The sequence below is a fragment of the Lissotriton helveticus genome, chromosome 5_1, assembly GCF_964261635.1.
Source record: "Lissotriton helveticus chromosome 5_1, aLisHel1.1, whole genome shotgun sequence".
Taxonomy (NCBI): Eukaryota; Metazoa; Chordata; class Amphibia; order Caudata; family Salamandridae; genus Lissotriton; species Lissotriton helveticus.
The window spans coordinates 631481274-631500643 of record NC_136065.1 but is presented as its reverse complement, the minus strand read 5'-3'; the positions used below and the strand labels follow the sequence as shown (position 1 = coordinate 631500643).

The following is a 19370-nucleotide window of genomic DNA, read 5'->3' as shown; positions in this document are numbered from 1 at the left end:
ACGCAAAAAAAACGAATTTCTCCTAATCTCCCCCTCTAAAGCCAACCCCGAGATTCAGATTTGGATCAAGGCCATCACAGCCCTAAACTGCCAGCTGAGCATTGTGGACTCTGCCACATCCCTGAGCATAATCCTAGACTGTAACTTGAACATGCGGGACCCCATCAACTCAATGGCTAAAGCAGCTAGATTCCACTTGAGCTACCTTTGGAAGCTGAAACCTTTCATTGAGGCTCCTGATTTAAAAATGGCAGTTCAAGCACTAGTCATCTCCAGACTGGAATATGGTTGCTCCACTCTCACTGGTCTACCCAAGATCTCCCTAGCACCCTTAAAAGCTTGCCTCAACGCGGCCGCCAGACTACTCACCGGCACCAGAATATTCAACCACATCTCTCCACATATGAAAGCACTGAACTGGCTCCCCCTAGAGGCCAGAATTCAGCTGAAATTGGCATGCATCACACACAAGGCTCTTTACTCAAACTCCCCTGCTTATCGGGCACAAAAACTAGTGGTATCTGGAGGAAGCAGGAACTCCAGGTCCACCGGAAACCTTGTACTCCAACCTGCCTTTTTTCAGAAAAAAGAACCTATAATAGGGCATTCGCCGGGGCTGCACCTAGAATCTGGAATTCTTTCCCACCTGCCATCCAAAGAATCCCTTCTCTAGCACGTTTCAAGAAGGAGGCCAAAACCTTCCTCATGGGTAAATTCCTTGCCTAATGCCTGCCATGCCTGACACAAATCTGATGTTTCTAAGACTATGGTTTCTTCCCCAGATCACCAACCGTCCCCGCAGAGAATTTACAGGGCCTTTAATTTTTTACCGACTTTAAATATGATTGCAATCCTACCTTTGTATCCCCAATAGCCCCTATCTTCCCTACACCCCTGCCCCTCGCCATCCCTTTGTACAGTTTCTGTATATTTCTGCACCTTGGACTTTGTTTGTACACCTTGCTATATCTTGTAAAGCGCTCTGATACCCTCCCAGGTCAAGTTCGCTCTCTATAAAACACTAAAATAAATAAATAAATAAAATGATAAACCAGTCTCCTTATTTACAAGGTGCCGTGAAGCCACTTAACATGGCTTCACGCCGCCTTATAATTAAGGCCCTCTTTCACGTTACACTTAGCGTGCAAGGGGCGTGCAATGGGTGTTGCGGTGGGCGTTCCGCAGCCACACCCATTGATTTTGACGATGACCCCTATTTACAGGGGTGGTACAAATAGGAGGCAGCGCCAAAATTAAGACTATGGAAAACCTGGTCTTAACACAGCGAAACGAGGAGCAATGCTTAATTTCTCATAATTGTTGTTGTTATGTGTGCTGCATTGTGCAGCACACAGCAAATCACCATGAATGAGTGTCCAACGTTCCAGACCTATATGGCGTCTTGTCCGGCTGTTAATCCTGTGCCATACTTACTGTGGGTGGGAAACATGCATCATACATTTTTACTGACCAGACTCAGATTATGCACGGTGCCCTTTCTTGCTGCTTTTCCGTAACAAGGCACATTTTTAGGTTTTGACTAGCGATGCATGCGTACGAAGTACGCATGCGCTAGGAAAAAATCTTATGAGCTGTGTTTGGAGTCGGGTCTACGCCCCCTCCTCTCATTGGCTAGCTCCATAAATGGAGACTAGCCATTGGGAGGAGGGGGCGTCCGTCAATCTCGGACCAGATTCGGGGGCGTTCCCGAGAATTTTTCCCTTTTGGTGACGTCAGTCTCGGGAACGCCCCCGAATCTGGTCCGGCATTGAAGGCACACGCCTTCCTACACAGGCCGTGCTTTGAACGGGTGCGCAACGTTTTGCTGTGTCCCTGAGGCTGAGCTGCCCCTTTAACTGTGAAGCGGTGTGCAGCATCGGAAGACACGGGTGAAAGTATGATGCTTTTCAGGATCGGCAAAAAGGGGATGGTTTCTGCCGAGGGGCCAGTGTACAGGAAAGTCAATATTGGACCTCTGTGGGCCCCCTCCCCAGCCCCTCGCTCCCTCTTTAACTCATTGTTCCCTGAAAGCGGATTACTCAACACCGTGACAGGGCGCAGGGAGGCAGCGACATGAAAGGCGAGCTCTGGGAACGGTCCGGGCCTGGAGGCCTCGGCCCTCCCGCCAGCCGTGGTCACTGGCCTGTGGTCGTATGCAGCCTTTGGGAGCCAGGGGAGCGTGAAGCCCTTCAGAGAGTAATTAATGGGGCCAGAGAGAGGTTCTGGGGCAGGAGTCCGCGATATTCTGCTGCCATTGGAATTTCGTGTCTTTAAGGCAGTGTTCTTCAATCTAGGGGGGGGCGCGCCACCATCCCAGGGGGGGCGCGGAGTCCGCTCGAAAATCTTCCCTTTGTTTCTTGTTTTCCTCTGTCCCACGCCAATGTTCTCACCCATTTCAAATGGGGATTTTTGATTAGCTGCTGCTCCCGTTTTCTCCAATCAGCACGCAGGGGAGGGGGAGAGGTGTTGGGCTGATAATCGGCCATAACGGAGGTTTTGATCATTATGCGTGCCTTGTAAAAGCCTCCTCGCACACAGCGATTTATCTGCGCAATGCTGCACTGCAGGGAAGCACTTTAGTCTGTCTGCAGGTGACCTCGTTAGTATTCATACCACTCAATACATATGGCAATCACACCAAACGTAAACAAATCACCCGCACACACACCTGTGTAAGGTTTTCAATATGCTTTTATTCTGGCCTTCATTAGTGGAGCTTCCTTTTGCATTGCCATGATATGTTTCCCTTTCTCTTTCTGAACGACGCGTAAGTAATTTACCGAGTGCTCACTTACGGAAGAATGTACTGCTTGGTGGAGACAATTGGGAGGTTATGGAGGATATTTACGTGGCAAAACGGATCGGGTAATAGTTCGCCCTCCAAATGTAAGTGCCTCAAGACGTAGCTGCGCAAGGCAGGTGGAGTTGGACGGGGGCTGGCACTTATGTCCTGGATGCTGCAGGGCCGCCCTGCAACGTGGTTATCATTCACCCACTCTGGAACCCTTCTGTGCTGTCGGATTTCAGTGCTGGGCTGCACTGTTTCAGTCGTACATCAATTACTATTGCACGGTTTGCAAAGGGATGGTGTGAAGCTGGCAATGATGTTGGTTTTTCCTTTTTTTTTTCGTTTTCTTTTTGTTTTTTTATTGCAATAGTAATACAGGGGCGGACTGTATTTGAAATAAAAATGTCCTAGTATTTCCAATATGCAGTTTATCACCAGGCCCAACACTCTGTCTCCATACTATCCAGAATGCCGTTTCATTTTGCTTATAAATATGACAGGTTGGGGATAAATAATATTTTAACATGTATGATTATTTCATGTTAGAAATGGAGGGTCAACAATAAATACGTCCGAGTGATCACCAGAGTACAAACTTTGCAGGAAGTCACACAACCGTGTCCTGGGATACGTCCATTTGTGTCTTTTTTTCCAAATTAAAAAGAAGTGCAATAAAATTTATAAATTGCTTCCCTGTTTGTGCGAACAGCTTTACGTTGGAGATCCTTTTTAAACAATCTGCACACATACCCTGTTATCATAAAAATAATCCTGAAAGGTAAAATATGAAAACTAGTGACAAATACAGTCACATGGCTACAGTTCAAAAAACATAGGGGGCACGAATAAAAGAGCAATTTAAGCAACATATATTGCTATGTCACAAAAAACGATTTAAAATGCATTGACAAAGAATTTTTAAAAAACTGAATAAAACGGAGTTGTTGGACGATAAGTACATAAAGAGAGTCTTGGGACAGTCCTTCACAGGTGAGTCAGTTTGGGGGCCTCTTGCATTCTTCCCTGAGAAGGCTGGTGAGAGGACAGGTCTGTGTATGTGGGGTGAGGGTGAGGGTGAGGGTCGCACTGTCCATGGTGGTGGCTCGAGGCCATGGACCCAGGGCCACCATAGTCCATGCTGGCCGAGGAAGGGTGGGAGAGATGGGTTAAACCAAAAATGGAGGGCCCCGAGTTAGTCATGCTTTCCACATAGCTGTTACCCACGTAGACGGGGCTTCCCTGTAAATGCGGATTTCCATAGCCATTGTTGCCCTGCAGTGAGTGGGCCTCGTACTCCGGCGTGACAGCTGCCGTCCCGAGTACCTCTTCTGGGGAGGCGGGCAGTTGTTGAGGGGAGGCGGATATGACGTGTGCAGGTTATAGGCGTTCTGGTGCGACTTGGTGAAGGACGGGGGCGACTGGGGTTCATAGGGCACGCTGTTCACCAGGGAGTGCATGGAGTTCAGGTACCCCCTGCCCATCGACTGGGGCAGCGTGCTCCTGCTGGGGGACTGGCCCCCGATGACGTCATCATCCCCTTGCCCTTCTGGTCCTTTTTGTATTTCATCCGCCGGTTCTGGAACCAGATCTTGATCTGCCTCTCGGTGAGGCTGAGCAGGCTGGCCATCTCCACCCGCCGGGGCCGGCACAGGTACCGAGATATGTGGGTGGCGGTCAATTGTGAGTGTACCAGATTCCAGAAATTTCTGTCAGGTGGAGGGGGGCCCTACATTTCAAGAAATTCAGCTGGGGGGGCTCAACCTACAAAAGTTTGAAGACCTCTGCTTTAAGGGATGCCTTCGTGGTGTTGTGCTTTTTTGCTTCCGAGGCGAGCACTGTTGGATGTAACTGAAATCGTGTCTGAGTCTAACCCCTCCTTGGCGTGCCTCGATGCTCTGTACTATTAAGTGGCACATGCAGGCCCGCGCTCTGTCTGAGCAATGTGCAAGCTGAGAATTATTTCTCTGTATTTTAATCTGAATTTTAGAGTATTATATTTGCGTGTGGTCGATGTTGGCAGCAGTTTCTATGTTCTCTCGTCAGGTTTTACTTTATTTCACTTCAGGGTGACGCTGGGACGTATAGTAAAACAGATGCATCTTTAGGAAGTCAGCCATACAGTGAAAACATGTACGCACGCCTGATTATCGTTGAGCAGTTGGCTTCTGTAACAGTCTCCTTGTTATCAGTTGTCGTTAAACATTTACAGAACACGATACTTCAATGAGAACCCTCTCCCATAAAATTTGAAAACATTCTTGTATGTGAGCATGCGCTGTATACAATGTTTTTCCAGGGGTGGGAGGGTGATGGACCACGACAGTTCCAGATCAGGCACGGCGATAAGTATTCCTTGTCCGGGATTGTGCGGCACTACGTGAGCCAGCTGAGAGGGCCTGGGGCGGGGGTGCAGGAGGGAGGGGGAGTGAAGTGTGACAAGCTGCGGCTCCAGCTGAGATGCATACACTTCAGGGAGGGGGGGCAGCAGGCGGGGAGGGGCCCTACAGACGCCCACCACCAGCACCACTGCAATCCGCGATCCCTCACACTGGGGAGCAGCCCTGCTCTGGGTAATGTGAGCCACAGGGAAACCAATCATGAGGCGAGGGACCGCGTGTGATCTTCGGCAGCCCGTCACTCACTCTTCCCTTTCACCACACTCTCCTTCTCTCACTGACTCTCTTCTGCTCATACTCTCATCCCGTCACTCACTCTTCCCTTTCACCACACTCTCCTTCTCTCACCGACTCTCTCTCTTCTGCTCATACTCTCATCCCGTCACTCACTCTTCCCTTTCACCACACTCTCCTTCTCTCACTGACTCTCTCTTCTGCTCATACTCTCATCCCGTCACTCACTCTTCCCTTTCACCACACTCTCCTTCTCTCACTGACTCTCTCTCCTCTGCTCATACTCTCATCCCGTCACTCACTCTTCCCTTTCACCACACTCTCCTTCTCTCACCGCCTCTCTCTCTTCTGCTCATACTCTCATCCCGTCACTCACTCTTCCCTTTCACCACACTCTCCTTCTCTCACTGCCTCTCTCTCTTCTGCTCATACTCTCATCCCATCACTCACTCTTCCCTTTCACAACACTCTCCTTCTCTCACTGCCTCTCTTTCTTCTGCTCATTCTCTCATCCCGTCACTCACTCTCCCTTCAACACACTGCTAACTCTCTCCAATGCACCACTCTCTCTCACCCTAATTTGTTTTTCCTTCTTGGCTCTATCTCTATTCATTATCCCTCCCCAACTCCTCCTGATTCTATAGAGCACTTTTCAAAATGTTTTGTAACCATCGTCCATTTGCGTGAGATTATGCTATTGGCATTGTAAATGACAATGGCATTAATTTATCTGTTTTCAAAACCAACACATAAATAAAAAATTTGTCATTGACAATGCCAATCGCTCTAACTTTGTCAAAGGCAAAACCATTGCATTGTAAATGCTTGTTTTTACATCTTCCTTAATACCCTTGTGACGACCAATCACCTCAAACTACCTTACATTTAATGTTTTTTTGCAAATTGTATTCGATGCTGAGGAAACATTATCTGTTGCCCAGCCTCAGGGCGGCCAACACTTGTTATTGTAGAGCTTCCTTTATCTACCTGCAAATTCTATCCACGACTAAGATGTGATTCTCTGCTGCCACATATATTGAATGTGCCATCAAGCAGAGGGCTACTGTTTTTATGTTAAGTTTTAGGAATTTTTATTTGGATATTTAACGTATTTATGTATATTGATTGCTGTGTCTTTTAATGTTGTATTGACTGCCTTTTAAATATCTGAACTTTTGCTCAGATTAACAGGGAGAAATAGCGGATCCGCAATTAGCCCTCTCTTAAGGACTGTTTTCAAGGTTTTTTTTCCTTTGGCTTTGTCTGAGCTCTGTGGTAACTTCCTTGGCAACTGATGTTGTACATCTGTCTTACATATTGTCATGAACTGAGCCTGACATTTGTAATGTTTTTAAGTAGATATACTGTCTTGTACTTTTATGGTTCAAATTAGCCGAAATAAAGTTGATTGATTGATTGATTGTTCAAGTGCAGGAAGGTGTCCCTTCCTGCACATCAACAATCATTTAAAAAAGGACGATTTGCAACTTCCATGTGTGCTGCAGCACACATAGAAGTTACAAATTTGCCATTCTGGAGTGTTTATGTGCAGGAAGGAACACCTTCCTGCAAAACTGTGAACTGTGTGCAGAACGAGGCACTGGACAAGATCTGAAATGACAGAGGCAAGGTCAGCCAGGACTGAACCAAGACCACATATCATTGGAGCAGGGTAGTACATTGGTGGTCCAAGTTCACTCCGTGCTGGCCTAAATTGCAGCAGACAAGGATGACTATAAATCACACACTGCTGTGCTGAGAGCACACATTTCTGGCCAAAGACCAACAGCATAGGTCAAGATCACTTCAAGTGCAATGAGCTCCATATATATTTCAGTGGTTTGTAGCAGCAAACTGCCTATTCATTACTATTTGTGTTTTACTACATGTGCAGAGAGAATCTGCGCAGATGGGAAAATATAAACTACTAACAAGGACAATGCAAGTACAAAATGAATACTAAACAGATGGCAGAGTGCCTTTGCATCATGTCCCACCCTTAGCCCACTAGCCACATCCCTAGCTCAATTTGATGAGTACCTGCACTTATTTTTCCCCGTTTAAAGCACTTGCGTGAGGTACTGTCAACTGTTCCAAAATCTGACATCCAGGTAAACCCCATCTTGCTTCTTTTTGGCATTGACTCTAACAAATTTAAGGGGAATGTGATTTGATCAAGTTGCTCTTTTACACGATGTTTCTTGGTAGGAAGGAAATCTGTAAGAAGAGGCTACAAGAATCCCCCCCACTACCATCACCATGGATGACTGTCTTAGAGCAGTTAAATGTGTGTATGCTATGAAGAAAACAATGGATGCAGGCAGGTCTGACAAGTTGTGGGTACCCTTAGAGAGATGGTTAAATGTTACTGAACCAGCTAATATGGTCCAATGATTATACCTGGTTCCCATGAAAAATACATTTGGTGGTGATGAGAACATTCGCACTGAATAAGTGGAGTATTGCCAGGGGGTGAAGCACCGTGGTAGAACTCGAGTGGGATGTCTCACACGCTTTTGGGTGATATGAGGACAATAAAAAAATGCTTGTTCTCATAGTAACACTGCTTCTGGCCATGGACAGATGTGCAAAAAGAAAAGCTGATGGACAGATTGCTGATCAATGTCAAACATTCACTCTAGTGCAGAGATGTGGGCCTAAATCCATCATTTTTTTTGCTCCCCAAGCCATTCCAGTTTAAACCCAGCCATATGCAAATCAGTCTTGATCCTGCTCCCGTGGGAACAGTCCAGCCCAAACTGCCAGGCCAGGTCCTCCCTGGACCAGAAACAAGCAACCTGGGACCTGTTTCCGGGTTTCATCCCTCATCATCCAGGCTAGCTTGACTCCAGTGGCAAGGAGAACACGGGACCCACGTCTGGGCATAACTGTCCCACTCAGGGTGACAAATGCAAAAAAGAACAATTGATGGACAGAATGCAGATCAATGTCAAACATTCATCCCAGTACAGAGATCTGGGCCTAAATCCATTGTGTTTTTGCTCCCCATGCCTTTCCAGTTTAAACCCAGCCATATGAAAATCAGTCTTGACCCTGCTCCCCATGGGAACAGTCCAGCCCAAACTTCCATGCCAGGTCCTACTTGTACTGGAAACAAGCATCCTGGGACCAATTTAGGGGTTTCACCCCTCATCAGCCAAGCTAGCATTACTCCAGTGGCATGGATAGCAGAACCCATGTCTGGGCATACCCTTCCTACTCGGGGTGACAATTGCAAAAAGAACAATTGATGGGTCAATTAACTGTTCTTTTTGCATGCACAGATGTAGGACAGAGAAAGTTGATTACATTGACGCATCATTCTCCTCTTTGAAATGTAATAAATCATGATAGGAATGGCTTTGAAGCGGATTAGCAGTGGGTGTTGTAACAGCTATCAGTGTAAACATGAAATGGGCACTGGGAAAATCCATGTCTTTCAAATATGTGGAAGTATCAACTCTACTTTACAAACGTACTTTAAGTGATCTTGTGACCCATCTGACACCTGTCACCTGAGCACGTGGGCACTGGCGGCTGCTATATGTCGCCCATCAGTGCCAACAAAGCCATCCTGGAACAGTACACAGGGCACGGCATTTACTTTGTCCTGGTCGCGTGAGGGTGCGAGCAGCATCCGGGTCTTTCGCTTCCTGGTCATACAGTCCTTCAAAGGGACCCTGTACACAGCCCCAATGCCCGTATGCCTTTTGTTTGCTCAGGGTCTCTGATAACGTTCTAAGATGACGCCGCCACAGACTGTATTTAAACCCTCGTTAGACTCCACTGGGTAGAGCGCAGGTTGTCTTTACCAGTGACCAGAGAACTTGCTGTTGTCGCCGTCGACCCCGGGCCTGCCAGAGACTGTCTCAAGATGAAGGCTGCCTTCCTATTGGCCGTGTTCACAAGCTGCCGTGAGTACAGTGCAGGCGGGCAGGACTGCGGGGAGGCTGCATTAGAGCTGCCAGGAAACGCACGAATAGTATCAGCCTTCATAGTGCGTGGCAGGATGTGACGGTTCTGAAAAAGTACAGAACTTTCCACAGAAAGACGAGTGTGCAGAAGGTTAGGTCTCTACCAATATCATTTAAAGTCCAATTCTGCTGCGGCAGGCCTGGCTCTGGGACAGGTAGGTGTCGGGTCAGGTTACTTTGGCTCTCAGTCGAGTATCCGGGCTCTGTAAATAAGCGCACGCTCTGCAGCTGCTGGTTCTGTAGGACTGCAAGGGCTTCACAGGAGGCCACTTATCTGACCTCTAAGGCAAAGGCTAAAAGAATTAGGAGGGCAGGTCTCCTCTCTGAGCCGAGGGAAGTCTGCAGGACGCCATGGCTCTCAGATGGTAGGAAACAGCGGTCGGTGCAGCATGCCACAGCAGGGTGCGGGAGGACATGAATCTATCTCTAAAGAGACTCCTCGTCTGACTTCCTGTGGCTGTCTGAATGCTCTTCACATCTCCAAACGGCTGGGAATTGAAGCCTTTTAAAATATATAATCAACCTAATATTTTCTAAAATATTCGTTAATTCACGCTTTTCTCTAAGTTTATATTCCTAAAAGGCGAATTTATCATTAACAGACAATCATTTTTGGGATATTTTCTTTTTACATTTTCTAAAACATATATTGCATGGGAGTACAGTACATAAGACTTACACTTTTCAACGCCCATCTCTTTCTGGACCGCCCATGCACATCCACCAAGAGGACCCATGTCAAGTGTGATACCTTCAGCTTGTCCTGGATTTGCAGCTAACAACACTTGGCTACAAAAACACAAACCCGACACAGTAGTTGGTTTTGACTTAAAAGTGTGTACTAACAGATAATGACGCACGTGGCACAGTGTAATTTGGAAGCTAGGGACCCATGGCCTCTGCACCTCCTGTGATGATCACTAGGCTCTGTTGACTCTCGAGAAGTGATTGTCAATTAAAAATTCTAGTTGTTTTTAAGCTGCCTCCAGGGAAATTGATAGCAGAATCCAGGTTCATTATAAATTTTACTTTGCACCCTCAAGCAGTGAGTTAATGGTCTGTTCACAGTGGTGGCAGATATGGTACAGGGGTGGGAGGGTAAAAAAATTAAAATTCACTTACCTGATCGCCGCATCCCTCCTCCGTCTCTCCCACGTTGCCTCTCCTCCGCTCCTCAACCAGAAAGTACCGAGGCTACCTAAAGCCAATCACAACACTGCAATGCAGCATTGTGATTGGCCTGAGCACCGTGGTTTGGCGCTCAGACAGGATATGGGAGCCTGGGCATGTCTGGGTGGAGAACATGCAAAGTACGCCTGCCGGTTAGGCCAGGCCAAGACGGCCGGTGAAACCATCAGGCACACTTTAGAGTGCAGCAACCACTCCTCCTCCCAGACATCACGGGAGCAAAGTAGGCCCTAACCTGGTGATAATACAAATAAAATGATAATAACTCATTATCATTTTATTTTTTTATTTTACACTGCTACTGCGAGCAGTGTGGCAACGCCCCTCCACCTTAGCGGAGAAGCCGACAATGCCTGTTCATGATCCTTTTGGTCTTTATCCAAAGACCACAATGCAGAGTCCAAAGAGCCAGGCTTAGGGTACATGCAACTGTGATAGCACAGTTTAGTCTTGGAAATAAAAGTTTTTCCCACCTCCATTCTGCCCAAAGCTTCCAGTCTCTCTACCTTCACATAGTTACAAACTAGACTCCATAACCTGCCAGGCCTGAGCGCTCCAGATTTATGTCTTTCTGTGAGACAGAAGGCGTAAGTCATTGTATGCCCATGAATTCCTAATATTATTTGTCTTAAAATGTTTTACATTATTAGCAAGTTTTTATCATTGGAGGTTCTTATCCCTACGACATGATCAAAATGTGTAAGTATGCCACACAGAGATGAGTTCCCGGTTATCTCCACAGGGTTTTAATTGGGCTGGAATTAATAATACCGTGCAGTAACTCACGATGAGATAACAGGGATTACAAGCTATTTCCCGCGGAATGAGGAGTAATATGTAATTGGACCCCGGTAATAACGGGGTCCAATTACGTATGTTATCCGCTTTTAGGGAAAATAATAAGCTGAAAGCTGCAACACTTCCCAGCTGGGTGGAGCAAGTGGTAAACGTTATGGGGCTTTTTTGTCTCCTGGGGCAGAGTTGGCATACAGTGGCAGGAGGAAAGGATGATTTTTAGGTCGAGCATTCAAGACCTCTTGTATATACTTTAGTATATACTTATTATATACTTATACTTATATGTAATGTGGGCTCTGGAGATCAGTCCTAGGACTTGTCTGCTTCCGCTTAGGGACTTTTTTTCCTGTTCAACTGCCTCTATTTAACTGTCTTGTTAGAAAACGACCAGCAGAGTTCCGTAAAATACCAGGATTGCTTTCTGCTGAGGGACTTTCTTTTTAAACAATTTCTGGCAAACTGCCTCTATTTAACTTTCTTGATAGAAAACGACCAGCAGAAGTCAGTACAAATACCAGAATCACTATAGCATTCTCTAGATTCCAGTCCATTGAAATTGTCTTCCATGAACCCCCGTAGACAAGAATATTGTTTTCAAATCTGGTATTTTCAGCGATATAACCACCGAAGGCCCTGATTTTATATTAAAAACAGAGCTTTGAACTATACCATTTCCTGCTTAAGGCCATAGTTCTCTCCATGTATTCCCATACCTGGCATGTCACACAGTTTGGTGCTTACTTTCCCTCCATGTTAAAGAACAGTAGATGTTTCAGCACCCAGGGGAATGTGCTGCATAGCTAAATACATATAAGGTCCCAAAGGCGAGACCGATTGCATTGCAAATGCTTGTTTCTTCAGCTAGGGGAGTTTCTTCAGTCCCCCCACCTCACCAATGCCGAAAGGTGCAGCAAGGCGGGGCGGGCACAATGGCTGCCTGCCACCCCGCAGCTCCTCAGATGGCTCTGGCCCCTTTTTCTGGGCCTGTAATGATCGAGAACGGAGATTGAGGGCCTGATCATTCTGATCCCAGTGAAACAGGAAAACTTGTAGTTGACCCCAGGGGACGCTGCTCTGTGCGACTGGTAATGGGACCCATAATCTATAGTCTTCAATAGGCTATGTTTACAATCTGCATATTTTTCTATATAAGTAAATAATGCCTTGTTGGCAGTATGGTAAGTTTAGGGACGCCTGAACAACTTTCAGTCTCTAATGAAAGAAGAAATGCAGATTGAGGCACCCAGAGCCTGAAAATCTTGAAGTACAACCATATAAAAATATAGAAACAAGTCATTCAAACATATTTTCTGGACTTCAGGTTATTTTCTAGTGAAAAAAGCACAAGTCACAGGGGAACCATAAACAATCCTCCAAGGACTGGTCCATCAGGACTGTGTAGAATACCAGTGAACCAGTTGTGACGCTCCTGGACTCACATGTTGTAAGAAGTCTGCAGAGTGTACACCTCCATCACTGGCCATGATGCTGGCTCTCCGTGATCATGTTGGCCTGAAAAGCGCAGAACAAATCTGAACCGTGATAAGATTAAAGTGAACCAGACACTCAAACCCTAAGATTTATTATCTGAATATCACTAAGACAGTTATGCGATAGAGGTGAAATGTTCACTGTTCTTCCTAACATATACCTTTCTTTTATTTTGAGATTTAAATTGCACAATCTTTCAATTTTTCTTAAGTGTCCCTCTGACTGAACGTACATTGTCTCAATCTTTAAGTCTACACTCTTTTCAGATAGACTTGCTTGGCCAACCTACCTTGGAAAGACAGGACATTTTTAGAGCATGTGTACTCACAAACTTTAACTTAGGGCCAAATTTACAGTGTGGTTTGTGGTAGAGGGCTGCAACGGTGGGGCGGGGTCAGTTGGGGGGCGGGGCTAGAGGGAAACAAAAAACCTGTGACTATGAAGTCGAACACAGGCCTGTGCAGCGGATGCATTAGTCCGTTGAGCCACCAGACCCGGCATACACATATCTATCTATCTACAATGGATATGGAAAGGGGATTGAGGCAACGGTAGTTGCACCTATCCTTAGTGGAGTACCCGTAATCTAGGTATACAAGGTGCTAGGTACCGGAGATTCAAAACCCCTAAATCCAAAGTATCCAAAATTTCCCTAAATGCAATAGTCCAGCATACTTAAATCACATTGTAGTTTGACAGAAAATAACTTAATAAAGATGTAAACATTTATCATTCATATATCAGAATCAAATAATGGCAATTCCAGCAGAAATGGTGTCTCTAAATCTTTTATTAATGACTTATTTTTTCCAACAAGTAAAAAGACCGTAGCCAATGCATTTCATCCTTGCGCACTTCTGCAGGGCAGGATAGAACACTCTGTCTAAAAATCTTCACTATATGTGTCCACTTTTGCAATTTCTCCTTTTAAATCTAGAGATGCGTCATTGATATCTCAGCTATGGGATGGAATCAAGATCTATCCTCCATAGTTGGAGTGAATGCAGTCGAAAGTCAACCAGTTCCAAGAAAAATATATCTGATATTTAAAAAATAAAAAGGAGCATTCATCTGTGCTCCTATGGCGAAGTACACATGATTGATGATCGACCGGTTTTAGGGCAAGCGTATCCTCTACGTTATTTATTGTGTAATTCAACCAATCGTTCAGCCGACAGGGTAGCGTGGCATCTATGTTCGTGCATCTCTGTGTCTGTCTCCGTCTGTCTGTGTCTCCCTGTCTGTCTGTCTTTCACTGTCTGTCTCTATCTCTGTTTCTCTGTTTCTCTGTCTCTCTCTCTCTCTGTTTCTCTCTGTCTCTCTCTCTCTCTCTCTCTCTCTGTCTCTCTCGGTCTGTCTGTCTCTCTCTATGTCTGTCTCTCTCTCTCTCTCTCTGTCTCTGTCTCCCTCTGTCTGTCTCTCTTTGTCTCTGTCTCTGTCTGTCTGTCTCTCTATGTCTGTCTGTCTGTCTCTGTCTGTCTGTCTGTCTCTCTCTCTCTCTGTCTCTCTCTCTGTATGTCTGTCTCTCTCCAGGTGCAATTTTCCAAATTCTTAATGTGCTTACATCTACTGTTCAGGGATAGTGACTCGAAGATGAAGCTGCTGCGGGAGAAGAGGAAGTCGTCAGTAACACAATACAGGAAGCTTCCCAAAAGGCCCTTTAAAATTCAGCTGTGAAAGCACTTACAGCTGACTTTTAAAGGGCCTTTTGGAAGCTTACCGACGGTGCCGTGTATGATGTCACAGAGGCCGGCAGTAAACATAGAAGATGGCCTCAGGATCATAGTGAATAAGTATTTAAGAGGTATTCATACGTATGCTCCTGTAGTCATCTTCTGTGTTTACTGCCGGCCTCACTTGAAACGTAGAAACTGCAAGGCAAGGCCGCCAATGAAGGCCTGCCCGGTCGCTGGCGGCCAGAGGGCCATACTATTAGTACCACGAATTTAGAGGTTTTACTTTCCATTCCAGACCACATATCCATATTCAGTAGGCTAACGCTTGATATTCTTGATATTGCTCAGTGCATCCAACCATTGCTAGGGTCTCGAGAAAAAAAACTCCCTAGTAAGTGACGCAAAAAAGGCATATAGATCAACCACCACACCAAAATATTGGAAAACCCACTACAGACAGACCTCAGCATCTGCAGTCTGTCTGCAGACAGACTTTCGTTCCACAGTGAAGAATGCATGTGATTTCATGTGTATGCAAAACCATCAACGGTCCCTTTTTATGAGCCTGTTCTTTTTTTAGATACTCGGCGTTTGGCGGCTAGCTTACTGTATGTTCTGTACGGTACATGCATACCCACCACTGATCTTAACACCAAAAAAACATTTTTCTGCCTTCAATTACACCTACTAATCACTTACACAACAAATCTGCAGGTAGTCAGTATTACGATCCTCATCTCGCCCCCAGTTTCTCCTAAATGAAAGAGTAAAATTTGGTGCATTCTATCTCTTTATCTCCCTCCCACTTGAGTGTAGCATTACAGGGGCTACCTGGATTCCTCTAACATAGGCATAGGGGGTATTCACAAAGCTGCCAAAGACCATCCCCCACATGCATCAATCTAGGATTTAGCATTTCTTAAATAGCAAAAATTAAGGAATCGCTATTGAGGAAATGCAAAATCCTATGCATCAAGAAATCCTAAAATTTTTTTTGCTTTTTTATAAATTTTCGCAAATTAACACGAGGGTCAACCTCGTGTTAATTTGCACTTCCAATTTCAAAATTCGCAATTTTTTTTAAAAATGATGCATTGCAATTAAGGAATCGCACAAATGCGATTCCATAATTGCATTTGCATTTTTAAGAAATGCAAAAAATAGCGAAATATGGCACTCTGTTTGATGCATCCCAAAATCGTATTTAGGAAGTGCAAACGGCCGAATTTACCGATTCGCACCGTTTGCACTTCCTAAATAGGTTGATGCATGTGGGGGCATGTGTCACGTCCTGCACTAAAATATGGTGAATGCAATGTGGAAGAATTGACTGAAAATGAAGTCCCATATCTCTCTGTTTAATGGGATCATAGAGCTTTTCAATTGAACAGTAAATAGGAGCTGAATAACATGCACACTTCTAGATGAGGACTGATCAGTTACCCTTTCCTAGTCAGCAGGAACAGCTGCTTTAAGAAATCCTAGAACCATAGGGAAAAACCAGCATAAATGATTGTCCAAGTTAGAGTCTTCTCCTCCTTTCCTGTCCCAGGCTGATGAGAGTATTGTCCTTTGCGGCTTTCCTTAGACGAGAGTGTCTGACCTGCTAACCTTGTGGTGCCAATTCGCAAAGAGAGTTAACCTACCTGGTGGCCAGAAGGTGCAAGAAGGTGCATTCAGGAAACCCTAGTCTGCTAATTTATGATTCTATAAAAGGGACTGACTGACTCCCATAACACTCAACTTTCCACATCCTGGCATAGAAGCATTGGCGTCCCAGATAGAGCCAGTGCTTCTCATGAATGTAAAGGAGAAACCTGCTTAGAAGAAGCCAAGGCATGGCATCTGCATTCTCACCTTTTTTTTAGATAATCAATTTTATAGACATTTTCAATACTTAGACAAAAAAAAGGGCAGCCATGAAATACACAATACATCCAAACTCATCACCTTCAAACAATAGGAGGCACAAGCCAGGGAAATCGACAATGAGAACTGCATTCTCATCTTAGGTCAGAACTAGAGGCCTGCTCTCGAGCAATTTTTACATCAAGCTGCCAAAGGTGTAATGGGGAACCACTGACAAGTGAACTTTGGCCCCACTTGATGTTTTTACCTAAATACACTGTCAGTGCCATAATGTGCCTTGTGACGCTGTCACTAGTTAGATTCCATACCGCTAGGTTATTCCATGTGATTCAGGCAATGGTATTATACTGGTTGATTAATTGATTGATTGATTGAAAGTGTTGCTGCAGCATGTTGCCACTGCCTGCACGTCACTTTTGGCTTAGTTAATTTTAGTGAACTAAGTCACTGCAGCCTCCCTCACCTCCCATGGATGGTGGTCTTTGTCACAAGTTCTGTCACATTGAGCAGCATCTGTTCCACGTCAGTCTTGGTAACATATATCATGTTGCCCTCCAGCTCCAGTGCCTCATTAAAGTGCAGTGAGGGACAATGCAGAGGGAGAGAGCAATCCCACCCTGCCCAGAGATCAGAGCTACCAGAAGCAGGATGGGTCCTTAGCCTCACTTTCTATGTTCTCCTTCATCGGCAATACCAAATAAGGGAGTCGGGCCTGCTCCTGCAGGCACAGGGTGGCAGTCGAAAAATAGACCAGAGTGCAGCAAAGAGTCACAAAGTACATCACAGGATTAAAATGAGTGGCCAAAGCAGCCACCCACCTGAGTCCCTGTGATTCAGGACAGTGGAGGTGCTAGGTGCCAATAACTGTTTGTCTAGTGGCTTCAAGGAGCAGTTTTGTTTCTCTAATACAGCCAAATGTTGTATTCCCTGATTGTGAATGCTCCAGTAAGAGAGTCTTCCCTTCCCCAGAAGCTGTTATTGGAGGTTTTTTTTACCACTTCATTTCGTGTTTCTTATCCAGCAGAATGCAGTGTTCAGTATCCAGTCTAAAGAGTGTTTCATCCTCTGTTTCTAGGGCTACATGTTCACAGTGGAGAGACACGAAAATCACGACTCTGATCATGTGGAAAAGGCTGCTTTAATGAGAAAGGTCTCCGCTAATAATAATCATGACCCAACAACGCCCTACTGTCTAAACCAAAAGACTGCTAGTAAAACTGAAAAATGTAGCAACTGATCCAGCCTTAAACCACTCCTGCACAAAAAACACCAAATTGAAGCATATTTATCTTGTTAATAAGCCATTCTTATCAGGAATGGTGTCCTGATAATTATCCTAGCATCCTTTTCCTCTAGTATGCCTTTGCCCCTTGTCTTAAACCTTTACTCTCATCCTCATCAGCTATCCTTCCTCAAGAGAGCATCGCTGCTCAACTTCATTTCACTCCTTCTAAAACTGGCTTCTTCCTTTAAGGTCCAAGTCTGACATCCGTTCACCCCTCCAACTTCTAACTAGCCCACATCCAGGGCAGCTCCTCCCCAGGGATGTTTTCCTGCTGCTCCCATCTTAAACTGTCTTCTACTTTTTCCTACCCCCTGCAACAGTTTTTCCACTGTGTGCCTGACATCCAGATTATAATACTTGTTCCTCAGGAAAGACAGGTCTACCTCATCTGCTCTGAGAAACCAAGCTCAAAGTCCCTGATCTTAATTCTCTTTAACTCTTCCACCATGGAAAATGCACTCATCTCTGTTAACTGTTCTCCTCACTCTGCTGGTGGCTTCTGCCTCCTTACCCCGGCTTGCCCTATCACCAGCGTAATTTGATTTAATCTCCCTTATATGCTGCTTCATTGTTTCAATAGCATCATCAATCAAAATCGCCAGCTCATTTTCATAAAAAGGAATCACTAGCACATCAAGGCAACACCTAGCCTTATCCAACTCTGCCAATGTGAGTAACACATCCCTCCTTTCTCAACGAGTTTACCTGTATTCTGTCCACCCTACACCCCGACCACCTCTAAAATAGTCTTCTCACTTCCTGCTTGACCGAGCACTTCATGAAAGAATGACCTTGTATCATTCATCTTTTCTGACCCTTCTCTAGTCCCAGCAGACCATCTGCATACATCATGTAATTTAAAGTGGGGAGGACATTAGCTTCATTCCAGCACAAAAAACAGCTGAACATACCTCCAGTAGCTCCTAAAATTCTCACCTCCTTGTGTTAAAATCCAAGATTGCTGCCTTTAGTTACTGCCTGTAGGAGAGTAGGGTCTGCTTTCCTATGGTCACCCCAATTTTTGCTTTTTGCTTCACTGGTTTTCGACTTAATGTGGCTGTGGGCCTGCTAATCAGACCCACAGCCTGCTGTTCTCTCTCTAAATTAATAACCATGTACTATAGGTACATCACCAATTTGGTACTGGACACCTTATCAGCCCCTGTACAGTGCACTATAGGTGCCCAGGGCATAGATGCATCCAAGCCCACCAGGGGCTGCAGCATATCTTTTGCCACCCCTGGCTGGTCACTTAAATCGACACAACTGGCTGATCACTCAGCTGGGGCAAGGTGGTGTACCCCTTGCTTAGATATAGTATACCTATATCTAAACCTATATCTGGACACAAATATACCTATAAGTCCCTCCTATGGCAGGCCTTAACAATCCTGGAGGCAGAGTTCTTGGTTTTGTGTGAGATGGTGCTCTAGCATGAGCTGAGCCTGTCTGCAGAGTTCGGAACCATTTCCTTACTGCTGTTCCAGGATATTGCTATACCATATACTCTTAAGTGCTTTATAATCCTCGCGGTTATTGATAACTTTGGTTTGGCTTTATCAAAACATGTCGTCTTTGGTGTCATACACTTTGGAATACTACCCCCTCGCCAGTTCTGGTGACGGGGGTAGCATTCCACCCTTCTAGAGGGAGAAGACATGTTACTTTACT

The 19370-nt window shown here is 45.4% G+C and overlaps 1 protein-coding gene and 1 pseudogene across 1 annotated transcript in view; one reads left to right on the top strand and one right to left on the bottom strand.

The window, feature by feature from the left end:
• Positions 1 to 3772: 3772 nt before the first annotated feature.
• LOC144752530 (homeobox protein Hox-A3 pseudogene) lies at positions 3773 to 9079 on the bottom strand (annotated as a pseudogene).
• Positions 9080 to 9205: 126 nt separating this feature from the next.
• The window catches only part of LOC144753317 (phospholipase A2, membrane associated-like), a 152415-nt gene continuing 142250 nt past the window's right edge, over positions 9206 to 19370 (top strand). Inside the window, exon 1 of the mRNA XM_078641056.1 lies at positions 9206 to 9332. Within this exon, the coding sequence (XP_078497182.1) occupies positions 9293 to 9332 (40 nt within the window). The 5' untranslated portion in view covers positions 9206 to 9292. The remainder of the gene's footprint in view (positions 9333 to 19370) is intronic.